Below are 12,761 nucleotides of genomic sequence, written 5' to 3'. Positions count from 1 at the left end.
CAGAAGTCTGTGTGAAGGACTTCTTGGGTAGATTTTCACAAGCTCATCTAAAGATCATTTCACAGCACAAGCCAAAGAAAATCAAGGGCTCTATTACTAAATAGCACACAGATCCATGAACAGGTCATTCTCAGAAATTACTCTGCACTCACTTGTACAAGAAGAGACCTTAAACTGAAAGAAGAAAAACACAGAAAACAAAGTACCCTTGAGAGGCGAGGGACTGTTGTTGGGGAGTTCAAGTGACCAAGCTGGCCGGAGATATTACTGCCCCAGGAATATACCTGTAAGAAGCAGTGCTAAACATCAGAATATATATTTACATACATGGAAACATAGTGAACTGTGGTAGCACAACACATCAAGTGTGCAAACACACACAAGTCAAGGAGATAGGATTTGTGTGTCAAGAAGTATTTCCTCAATTTTCACTGTCTTCCTACATTCCCAGATTGTCTTCTCACATTCAGAAATGGAATGCACCAAATCAAGTCACAGCAATCTTTAAACATCTTGATGGTACATGCAGAACTTGGGCAGAAATAGGACTTGGATTCCATGCTACTTCCATGATGCCTCCCACAAATGGGAACAAAAGTTTAGAAGCAAGAGAAACAAAAAACTAGAAAAGACCAAACATGATAATTATGTCAGAGATAAACAATAAATGTTAACGAACACTTGTACCTGGGATTTGGCAGTGAGTGCTAACGAATGATGGCCACCAGCGGAGAGGTGAATCACTTCCTTACCATCAAGGCTTTTCACACACAGTGGCTGAAGCCTGTCAATCCCCAGAACCCATAAGGCAAGGGAAGAGGGGTAGAAGGCAGGAAAAAGAAAAAATATTATCAGAGGTACTCTTAATGCAAAAACACTCAAAGTTTTATTTTCTTCCCTAAAACAAATTAGAAAAAACAAAGATACATAGAGTCTTCTTGCAATAAACTAGCTTAGTCAAAATGGTCAGGAAAGGCAAAAATTGATGATAGACCTCACCCTAATTTGGACAAAGTCAAAATATCATCAAAACTGTTACTGATTACAAAGGGAAATGTCGTAATTGATTGATGCTTGGTAATAATACAGCATAAAACATGTTGTTTGAAAAAACATATGTCACAACGCTTAAAAGAACAAGAACATAATGCATGGCAGATGTTGAAATTTGAGAATTTGAGACGGTTCAATACTCAAAATTTTCTAGCAATCCAGTGAATAAAAAAAAAACATTTGCCAAAGAAATCTCACCTTGGCAGAACATCACCATGCCCTAGCTGTCCTTCCTTCCCTTTCCCCCAGCTCCACACCTCTGTTCTTAGAGAGGGCAGAAGAGCATCAGCTTCACCACTGTAGGTTGGAGTCAGAGCCACAGTCCTCATTTTTGCCCGTCCTACCTTCCGTAAGAGCCTTGGGGAAACTGAACAGAGGCCAAGAATTAGAAAAATTGCTAAGCATTTTGGTAAATGTATCACTCAGATTGTGTGTTACACAGTAACAGCACTACTTAATAGTAAGTGATCAAAACTTCTTAAAGCAGTTTTAATTCAAGCCTGGGAACAAAGGTTGACAGGTAAGACAATAGGTTACGAATACGAAAAAGTAACATAGGTGCTAAAAATAGACAGATGTCAAGTAGTTTTTACCAGCTGCTAAAGGATAGCAGACATACGAGAACTATGCAGTTATAATGAAGCAAATGAACCAAAACAAACTATAAAGAAAGTGTTTTATAAGACAATATAACCTTGAAGATTCCAATAATTCCTAAAATTCCTCTCAAATGCAAGATCAATACAGAACTAAACCACATACATGTTCAGAGCAATTAACAACATTAAAATCCATGAGGGAAGAAGGTCATTAACTTTGAAGTTAAGCAGTGGGAATTGGAATACTTACAGGTCCCTGGCTCAAAAGCAGCTCAGTGCAGTGTGAATTACAGACCACACAGATTTTTATCTTCTACACAACCAACATGAAAGATACCTTAGCATCATTTGGCAATAGGACTCCTCCAATGTGCTCACTTTACCTTAATTTAACAAGAAAGACCATTTGTAAACCCACCCTGCTTTTGGTTTTCTTAGCATGCAGTATCTGCTAGCCTGAACTCTCTCCACTGCTTTCAAGTCCTAAGATATCGTTTAGAATTCATAAAGACCTTTGATACAGCATTAGATTTGTGTTTATTAAATGTTTGGGGTATTGTGGACTTACAAACCTCCACATTATTATAAGTTTTCCAGTGTTTTTTCCCCAACATGCTTTTTTACCTTGTGACAACAAGCCAGGCAGGGAAAGCCTTCGACTCCCTCCTTCAGATTCCTCTTCTCTAATATCTACTAAACTGGAACTCTTCTTCCCCTGCATGGATTCCAGTCTGACCTGCTCTTCTCGACTGTCTTTCAGAGCTTCAGGCCCTGGGGACCTGCTGCCCGACTGAGATCCTGGCTCACTCGAAGATGTGCCATAGAAGTTCATGACTTTCTTCAGGGACAGGGCTCCAGCCTCGTACGTGGCAGCAACTCTCACCCCAACTGCTGAGGCACAGGAGGCCACCAGGCTGTTCAAGGCGGATGTGCTGCTACCCGGAGGGCCAGGGATGCAAGCACCGAGTTGTTCCTCTTGAGATGGCTAAAACCAAAGGAAAATTGGAAACTATCAGAGCAGACAGCACAGAACAGCAGGATGATGAATACACATTCACTACTCAAACCATGGGCTGGACTGAACACCATATAATGTTTATTATAAATGTTTATTGTAAATTATATATGTATTTTAACTGTATATAATTCATATATGTTTTTTATGCCTCAGTGTACATCTATTGCTCTGAATCATTTTTTTTAAAGTAGGACCAAGCACCATTTCTAAATGGACTGGGCTTTGTGGCATCTCTTGTAGCTCACCCGTAAAAGACTGCAGGTCTGGGGTTTCTAAATACCAAAAAAAAAAGGATCTTTGCAAACAAATATAAAAAGAGATATAATTTTAAGCTTATTACCAACTTCTTTGCCACCAATGAAAGTGCATCAGTGAGCATGCTCTACTTTCAGAGAGACAAGTTCTCTCTTCAATATGGTAAAAGGAAAACAGCAATTCATTGATTCATTTTGCAAGCCCTATCTTAAAACCAGTCTGGGTTGTGTTCTCTCACACCATTGTTGTATCCATATAAGGCTTAGTTAATAATCAAGTCACAGTAGGGACAAACTGACTGAAGGCAATTATTAGTCCTAGCACACCACTATCCGTAATAGCAATCAGCTGACCCACCAAATATGACAAATAGTTTGAACATTAAAACAAAGACAGCGAAGTCCCATTTCCCCATCTAATACACAGTGGGAAATGGTATTAATACAGGAATTACAGCTCATTTTATTCTGTCAAAATAAAAACAATCTTTGACTTCTTTAAGCTTCTTTAAAGCTTAGGTTAAAGAATTGGGATTGGTTCTATTTACTTCATCCTATGTCTAAAAGGCATGCCTAGCAATACACTAAAGAAAACTTCATTTGTGTAGGAAAGCAGTGAAAAATGAAGGATTTTACTAATGCTGAAACACTTCATTAGACCTCATCTCTGCTCTTCACATGGATAGTCAGCTGCGGAAGATTCAGTGAATCAATTCCAGTCTTCATTCCTGACACTGCACAAGGAAAACCGTGCTCTGGAAATATTCCAGGAACAAGGAGTTGAGAAAGGGAGCATGAAGCTATGTTTCAGTCATTTCCCTATGCTGGAGTTCTTGCAAGAGGTCTGAGGAGCCCACAACTGCTAGAACGCATTTGTATTAGCAAAAAGCAAAAGAAAGAGCAAATGTATTTACACAACATTTATTTCTCTAAGTTTTCCTCAGAGTAAGAAAGCATAACTTGCTGAACTACCAAGTTACTGGACAGATTTTAAAACTATGGCGGTTTTGTTGCCATCAGAGGCAATAACAAAAATCAACTATTTATTAGGTACTGTGAAATTTATTTCCCTGAACCACTGTGGAGAATGTCTTACTGCAACTACTAAAAAAATAAATAAATTTATGTCTGCATAACACTGTAAAGGACAAAAGAAGTTTTCAGAATTCCACTGTCAATTTTGCAAATTAGGCCACAGAGCAGCAGGCTTCCTCACAGGACAGTAGTTAGATAAGGACCACCAGACTGCACTGCAAGATTCTGGATTAGTTTTTTGTCTAGTAATTTTTGGGTTCTATCTTCTTCCCTTTGCCCGTAATTACATTTCCCTTTTTTTTCCTCTCTAAAAACCAGAAAATGGTATTTCATCAGGGAGTCACAAACAGCTCTTGAACCTTCATGTCAAGCATTTTCTGATGCTTACTAAGAGATGAGTACTGGACTGTTCTGCTATAGCATCAAAACAGTGTTGTTCAATCATTCTTCACACCACACAGAGTAGTACTTATACATCTCCCATCCCTTTTTATGAGTTTATGCCATGCCTACTTTATTAACACTAGAAACCTTTTGGTCAAACCTTTTAGCAATTTGCAATCCAGAATTTTTAACTGATTGAGAACTTAGACGGATTTGTGAGGGATTTGTTCCAGGTACAGAAATTAAACCTTTACCTTAAAGGTAAATCAGGAGTAAGATTCATGGAATCTTACTGCCCCCCACAAATGGAAACCCATGCATAAGGAAAGAGCACGGAAATTGGCTTACGTGGTTCTGGTACTGCAGACCATGAAGAGGAGAGACTAAAGTACTGTCAAGGGTGCCCACAATGAAGGCTCACAGTTGAACAATGATGGAGGACAAAAAAAAAAATCTTCCACTTAAAAGTTGAGAACCACCACAGTGAAAAAAAACCACTTGGAAACGATAAAAACACCATAGCTACATTAAAGTAGGTTTTTCATTTGTAAAAAGAGTAATGTTGTCACACATGCAACAGAAGTTATAGCAAATTATGAGCTAGTGATTAGGTACCAACCTGCTCAGGTTCTGTACAGATGTTTTTATTCAGGCTCTCATTTAATGAATGATCTGACAAACCAATTAAGTACTCTTTCACTTCTTTTTTGTCAGAGAACAGAGTATTTCCTGAACTAGAAATTCCACTATCTTCCTGTCCATCGCTGCTGGTAAGGCCACTTGGTCCATCGGATTCTAAACCAATAAGCCTATGTTGTTCCACAATTGGTTTCTGACAGTCTTCACTTTGGCCAGTTGTTACACTTTTGCCTTCAGGGGTGTCCGACGACGGACAGAAAACGTGGGTTTCTGGTTGGTTAGCAGACAGTGCTACGCCCAGTGGGCAGCAGTGACTATCTGAAATGATTACATGATCTTCCTTGTCCGTCATGGTAATGAGAGGCTGACTGCAGTGATTGCATCTCTCTGGGATAGGCTTCATTTCCTGCACAGGGAGACATTGTACCAGAGCCAGGCTGTGGTAGGCTCCGCAAGCAATCTGGAGCACAACACGTCCTGCCAGGTGCTCTACCTTCTGTGGCTTTGTCACTGGGAAAGTTGTTGTTATGAGACCCAGCTGGCAGCCACTCCCCCAGGCCCATATCTCTCTGCTCAGCGATAGTGCCAGCGTGTGTTCCTCTCCACATGCCAATTGCAAAATCCTTACTGATAACAGAGGGCTGGTTTCAGAATCACAGATACTGACGAGTTGAGGCTCTGGCACACACGGCTGATTAGCAACTGCACACTGGCCAGCAGAATTGTCCCCCCACATGTACACCACACCGCTCTCTGTCACGGCTCCATTATGGAAGCTGCCGGCTGCCACTGTAATAATACGATGTCCAAGCAAAGTGTTTTCTAAGATAGGAGTGTTAACACATGACTCCTCAGGTCCTGATCTCCAGGGCAGTTTTCCAAAACTGTAGACCGCTCCACCTGGGAAGGGGATAAAAAGAAAAACAAATCCTAGTCTGAGTGTAAAACCAGTTGTTAAACCAACACAAAAATTTGAAGAATGCTTCAGACACATAGCTATGAATTCCTAGCTTACTCCAGGCTCAGCAAAACCATGGCTATTGATATAAGAAGGCTGCTAGTTGCTCTCTGCAATTGTTGCTGTCAAGTTCTACACCTCATGTTAATGTTACCCTGTGCATGCATGCACTATTAAAATAAGCAATGCTTTTCTGCTAAAAATTCTACTATACTCAAGTCAAGTGAGATAAGTGTATTGGTTGGTCCTTGCTAATTCAAGAACATATTAAGGACATACAAATGTGTATGAGGAACACAAAGTACAGAGCTCATCTTTCCAAACACAGATCTAGCATCACTTCTAAAAGAAGAAAACTTGACAATATCTGAAGATTGTTATTGCCCCAGATCATTACAATTAAGGTGTTTATTACCTTCTGTTAGAAGTAACCCATGATGGATTCCAAGGGCTGCCTGTAACACTGTCTTTCCACTGAGGCCTGGAAGCCTTTCTGGAGTAACAGAGCAGGAACCAGCCTTCCAAACATAGACCAGGCCTCTCTCTTTGGCTCCTTCTGCCTCTTCTGAGCTACAAAGATTGGAGGAAATTGGAACACCGTGAGGATGAAGTTTTCTGTGGCTCAGTAACACCTATGTAGGAAAGGCTTAGTAGTTCAGACATTAGTTTTACTTTCAAGCCAACATATTTAAATTAATATTATCAAACTGTAAATTAAATGCTATTTAAATGAAAAAGCAAGTGTCTTCTATTTGAAACCATTAGCTTTTTTCTCATTTGTACTTTACCATGTACGGATTGCTCCCATTAATAGTGTGTTTAAAACATTAATACACCTGTAAGAGCTCATCCTTTATATTCTTTTATTTCTACCTCTAGAGATAAAAATGAGGTTTTGATTGTTTAGGGTTTTTTTCCTTCTGCTAATTCTTAATGAGTTTCTCAGATTCAAATGAGCCAGTCATTCAAATCAACCAAACCACAAAGCAAAAATATCCTGAAATAGTATGCAAGTATCAGGGCTTGCTGGAGTGACTGGAACTATCCAAAACTAGTTTAACACTCCAACACACTGTGGTTTGAATGCTCGGTCAGCAACTTCTACAACTCAACACAAAGAAATTCCTCAGAATTTTTACAAGCCCCCAGTTTTAAGAATTTGTCATTAAATCAAGAATCCCTTGATTTAAATACAAAAAGCTATTTTAAGTATCAATATAGAGTGGCAGCATTTAAAGCTAAATTAATAGTCATGCTTAAATTTCCTTAAAACTGTATATAGACTAGACTGTTACCTACCCAGAAAGAAAAAAGTGGGTTTAGCTCCTTACTTGACAACAGCCAAGTCACTGACTCCCTGCATAAATCAGTTCTTGCAGCTTGGCATGAACTTGTGAAATTAAATATATTAAAACAGCAAGAAAAGCTTTGATGGAATGATAGTCTATGTCTAGAAGAAAAGGCACAAGAAATAAAACGTACTCCAAACCTGTACCAAACCCAGAAAAAGCTATTCTGATACACCACACCGCAGGCAAACCTATGCAAGTAGCCTTATTCCTGAAGACTGTGAATTTGCTAAACAACACATTTTGTTACCTGAGGTGCACAGGATGAACAACATCTTTATGCAACCTGCCTCTGAAACATTCAAGTTAAGACTAGCTAAGAAATTAAATTATCTCTTAGCTCCTGTGCCTATCCCAAATACCTTTATTTTTCTACAAAACAGAAAGAAAAAAAAAGAAAAAAGAAATTCTAAAAGGTGACAGTCTAGAACTCTTCTAAAATTCAGGTAAATAGTTTATTCCAAAAAGCAAATACAGAATTAAAATGCAGAGTCCATCTCACATTTCAAATACATAGGATATATACATATACATAGTAATATATACACAAAGAAAGAAAAAAAAAGGCTTAAAAATTCAGTATCAGTAAAAGGACATTTCACCTAAGATAAAAATAGAGATTTTACACAGACAGGCAAAACATTCCAAAGAACACAAAATGATAACACTGAGAGTTTTCATCAACATACTCTGCATGAAAACTAGGTCAAAGCCTGATATTTGCACTTTTATCCATTTAACGGGACTTTGGGAAACAGCATAAAACAAATTCGGACATTCACATAACAGGATTTGTTACAAAAACGTTTGACCTCTATCAAGTATCTCAGTGCAAGAAAGCAGTGGAAGAACAGACTAGTGCAGGCTACTGATCCACAACCAAAATTCACAGGTGCAGGTACCAGACAGGATTTACTGTTCACTTGAGAATGTTACTTTCAAGTTTGTAGCCTATGGCTATGGCTCCACAAGTTACAACAATCAGCTTAAAAAAGAAGTTGCTGTTGTAGCAACTTTTCTGTTCCAGACACAACTGAAGCTAAATTAATAATCTTCCCTTTAGTGTAAGTTTCAGTACAAGTTACATAAAGACTATGCTGATATCACTTAATTTTCCAGGATGATCATGAGCTGGCCTATTTCAGATAGCGTCTGTGGTTTCACCTAGCTGCTCATTCTCACCTTCTTTCCTGCGAGTCCATCTGTCAGTGGCAGCACTCCATCACCACCAAATTGTTCCTCTTTCAAAAGGAACAATTTTCACAAACTGAAAAACATAAAAACCAGCTATTTAATCACAAGTAACATAAAACAGTAACAACAACAAACCCCAACCCCCCCCCTAAGGTTTAGCTCCTGCATTAAATAAATAAACACTTCCACACTGCTAGGATGGTTCAAGTATTTATATTTAGTTCACTCACACTGAGTTGGCAGACACAAGCCAAACAGCCAGACTTGTCCTACGTACTCATCTCACAATGGGTCTATTGTAAGGATAGAATGAACAAAACCTTGTTCAAGGGCAGAAATTTACATCAATCTCTCTATACAATTCTCATTATACCACTCAAGAAACATCAAATTGATTCATTTTCAGTCATAAGACAGAATTCAATACTTGACTAAATTTAAGATGAACAGATTTGCATGAGCAGAAAATGATCAGGAGCTGAATTTGTAACTGCATTCCTGAACCAAAGCACACAACACCATCAGAAGGTGCAATTCTGCCTGGGCAGAAATGCAGAAAGCCGAGTTCAAAACATTTCTTCATGCAAACTGGTGGCAGAGTGCCTATGGGGATAAAAGACAACCATGGAAGGCAAGGAAAAAAAAAGTGGCTGCTCTAGCTACAATTTCATCCTTTCAGATTGAATTTTGCAAGTTCACCCTCACACCTTTCCATCCTCATGAGGATACCTTTGTATCACTTCTCTTGGAATAAAACAAAGCTACAGTTAATCTTTGTTTCTTATGATCTGATGGGCTGTTTTCCGTAATATTAAAAGAATTGTGATTTCTCTCGATCTACTGCATTACCAGATGAAGTATTACAAATTTTAGTAACATTAATGCATGTGTATAATCATATTTATTAAAACAAAGTTTCATATATAAATGCTTTAGACCTGTTGCTTTATGATAGTTGCTGTCTGATATCCACTGTAACAAAATCAGAAAATAAATTAGTTAGTGTAAGTCTTAACACCCAGAATAAGTAGTCTGAAGCTTTTGCATACAGAAACAAATATGGCCAGTCTTAAATACAAGAGACAATATACACAGACCTGTAACTCTCATACAGAAGTTTCAATGCACACTTGGAAACAGTAATCATCAAGTTGATAAATAATTAAAATAACTAACAAAACCTCCAACACTTTCACTGGAGTGCTCTGAACAATGAATTACCAAGGAGACCTTCACAAATAGAAACAACACAGCATACCAAACAATTCCAGTCTCTCAGATACAGGACACTAAAAAGAGTGATTTGGGCTTCAGAGCTGGCAAAGAACAGACCTCAAAAAGGTAAAGATTTGATAACGTAGTATTGTGGTAAGTCATGTACACCCTGCTCTAAAAAAAACACCCCAAAAACCAGAGCATACTTTCTAGGAACACGAAGGCGCACTTGTCACCAAGACAGTCTCTCCTTCCTCAACTACAAAAGGAAAAAACCACTTACAGTTGTAAAAGTTAACTTTTAAAATATTAACAAAGGAAGTCTCACAAATATAAGGGAACTGTCATGAAATGCTTCAGTAGCAGAGGTATTGATGAAACATCAAAGGAAAATGGAAGTGCATTTTTGGAACATTAACTTCCTGAGGTGTTCTTGCTCAGAGTAAGTCCATTTAGGGTTTTCTTTAGCCTACTCAAAACCACCTAACCCTACAATTCAGTCTTCCTTTGTGAAGGACTCTAGCTTCAAATAAAAAGATCCAGTGGATCAGTGAATCAAAGAGATGAAAGCTTTCATAGAGTAACTGAAGTATCTACAAATATACCACTTACATTGCATATAGTTATTTGAGGTTAAGGAACTGAGGCTTAGAATTCCTGACTTCTAGAATTTATGGACTTTTTTAAGGACTCAAAGAATTTCTTTTTATTTTCATGAGCCTCGACTGCAAAAAAATTTATTGTAATTGTCATAAAACCTTCTGATTGTAACAAAACAAAGTTAAAGCCAGGCATCTGATTAGCTGTTATGCAAGATCTCCCTTCAAAGCCAAATTGAAAAACTATTTACATAATTATTAAGTAACAAAGCCACAACAGCAGCAAACTAGAAACGTGATATAAGAGCACAATATGATGGCAGTGATAGATTTTCTTTTCTTTACAGAAGCGCACACTTAGGGTTGCATTACCAAGCATTTATGCATATAAGGGAAAACAAGAGTCAAACTGTTTTCTTTCCATAGATGAAACATCTTTAAGACATTTTGAAATAACTTTCAAATTCAGTTCAAGTTTTCATTCACTCCTGGGACAGCACAACATTATTCCCATTTCATAGTTAATGCAAAATACAAGTTGCTTTGCTACAGCTACAAACTAAGTAAAATAATTGTAATATAAAGTTTCTTCCTCCCAACAGAAATATGTAATTTTCCTTGCTTATTCTCACATTACATATACATTATTTCCTTTCCACTACCACTACCTGAACTGTTGTTAGATTTAGCATTCATGGAGATGAACGGTCAAGCACAAAACAACACTCCTGCATGGAAGCTCAGTGTGATACCAGCATCTTCACTGCTATGCCCATACTTTTACCGTCTACATTTTTGTTTCGATGCTCAAGAGGAAAGCAGCAAGGAGTGCCAAATATGAAGTGGATCTGTGCTACAGACAGATGGTCACTGGCATGACACTGTTGTCACACTCTCCACTTACAGAGTTAAAGGCTAATTCTCCAGAAATCGAACACCACCACACTGTAACAACTGCCATGACTGGGAATGAAGTGGAGCAAACATTACTCTCATTATCATGGACTGTGCTCTTTGCTGACTGTTTTTAAGTGAGCACCACAGGTATGAAGGCAACCTTACATTCAACGCTGAACAGCAACAGCTGGTATGCCCCTGACTTTCAGAAACACTAGAACTCCCATGAGCCTCATGTGCTTATTTACCTGCTGTGTCAATAAACACTGCAAATAATTCTACAGCTTTCATACGTGTTTACTTACGTATTCCCAAACACATTTTTAATACATTTGTTGCATCATATTTAGCAATAACTTGCAGGACCAAGACTGCATGTTTGTTACACAGAATCACCTACTCAGGTTCTGAAGAGGTAATCTCCAAGCTTCCTCATTCAAAACAGAGTTGTCAACACCAGTCCGGTCTACACACATCATTTACTGGTGCTAACTGTGGCTTACATTCAATGCGCGACCAGCTCAAGAAGCGCTTGTGTTTTGGTCAGCACTAACCACTGCTTTTAACACTGTGTGATTAAGACCTGCTCAGAACAAAACAAAACAACTGGCTACTGAAAGACAGTAGCGATCCCTTCAGATGAGGGCTCAAAGCTGTCAATGCCAGTTCCAGTGAATGCAGGATGGTAGCAAAATACAGCAGTAAAGAAGTCGGGGAAAAAAATCCAACACAGAATTATCTGCTACAGAATGCAATTAATAGTTAAAATTTACCAGACTCATATGAGACTCAAAAAATTCTGAATGTCCTTCTGCCTCTTTTTCTTTTGAAATTACACCTTAATTTAGCACATTCTCAGGTGCTTCCTCTTCTGAACACAGAAACTGAAGATGGTAAGTACAGCTAGTTTACATAAGCTGCTGCTCTACAACAGCTGTGATTAACTACAGATCATCTACGACCACTCCGGTTGCTCCCCGGTGCCTCACCAAAATATTTTCGTTCTGGAAGAGGAGGTCTGTGACAGTCACAGCACGGTATGTCACCTGTACAGGATACTGCAGCCACAGTAGGACCATCACTCAATACACTCCAAAAGCTGAAACTGCATTTACCCCTAAGCAAGCAAGTCAGGCAAAGGGACAGGACTTTTAAACGCAAGTGGAAGGAGATGAAGGGCATGTCAGTTACAGTGCGGGGGTCTCTTTCCACCAAGAGGGAGGAGACCTTTCACACCCTACAGAAATACACCTCGATATCTCTGCCGTACCAGCCCATCACAGCGCGGTTAGAGACGGACACCCAGGGTCTGTCACAGCTCAGCTGCTCTTCAGCCTCTCCCCGAGTCCCCAGGCGCAGCCGGGGGCGGCGCAGGGCCTGTCCCGCGTCGCCGGTGCCGCCCGGCGCTCCCGTCCCGCCCGGCGCAGGAGGCGCGCAGAGCGCGGCTCCCCTCAGGCGCGGCGGCCCCGTCCCGCGCAGCCTACTACTACAACTGGCAGATCGGAAGAGCGTCGTGTTGTAGTAGTTTTTTTTTTTTTTTTTTTTTTTTTTTTTTTTTTTTTTTTTT

General features: G+C 39.2%; 1 protein-coding gene across 5 annotated transcripts in view; it reads right to left on the bottom strand.

Annotated features, from left to right (window-relative positions):
- The window catches only part of ALS2 (alsin Rho guanine nucleotide exchange factor ALS2), a 38,851-nt gene extending 26,245 nt beyond the window's left edge, over positions 1-12,606 (bottom strand). For 2 of the 5 annotated variants that reach the window (XM_042041415.1, XM_042041419.1), the window contains exons 1-8: positions 12,465-12,605; positions 8,472-8,556; positions 6,356-6,510; positions 4,963-5,882; positions 2,277-2,637; positions 1,252-1,420; positions 688-784; positions 207-284 (exon numbers count right to left, since the gene is read on the bottom strand). In XM_042041415.1, coding sequence (XP_041897349.1) covers positions 207-284; positions 688-784; positions 1,252-1,420; positions 2,277-2,637; positions 4,963-5,882; positions 6,356-6,510; positions 8,472-8,491 — 1,800 coding nt within the window. In that variant the 5' untranslated portion in view covers positions 8,492-8,556; positions 12,465-12,605. Of the gene's footprint in view, positions 1-206; positions 285-687; positions 785-1,251; positions 1,421-2,276; positions 2,638-4,962; positions 5,883-6,355; positions 6,511-8,471; positions 8,557-12,464 lie in introns of those variants that run through there. The other 3 variants (XM_042041417.1, XM_042041416.1, XM_042041418.1) reach the window with 3 other exon arrangements.
- Positions 12,607-12,761: the final 155 nt, after the last annotated feature.

The sequence above is a fragment of the Corvus kubaryi genome, unplaced genomic scaffold, assembly GCF_017639235.1.
Source record: "Corvus kubaryi isolate FWS band 111438036 unplaced genomic scaffold, C.kubaryi_AGA036_p1.0 37396, whole genome shotgun sequence".
Taxonomy (NCBI): Eukaryota; Metazoa; Chordata; class Aves; order Passeriformes; family Corvidae; genus Corvus; species Corvus kubaryi.
Note: the sequence above shows the minus strand (reverse complement) of the source record. Positions and strands in the feature narration are given on the sequence as shown.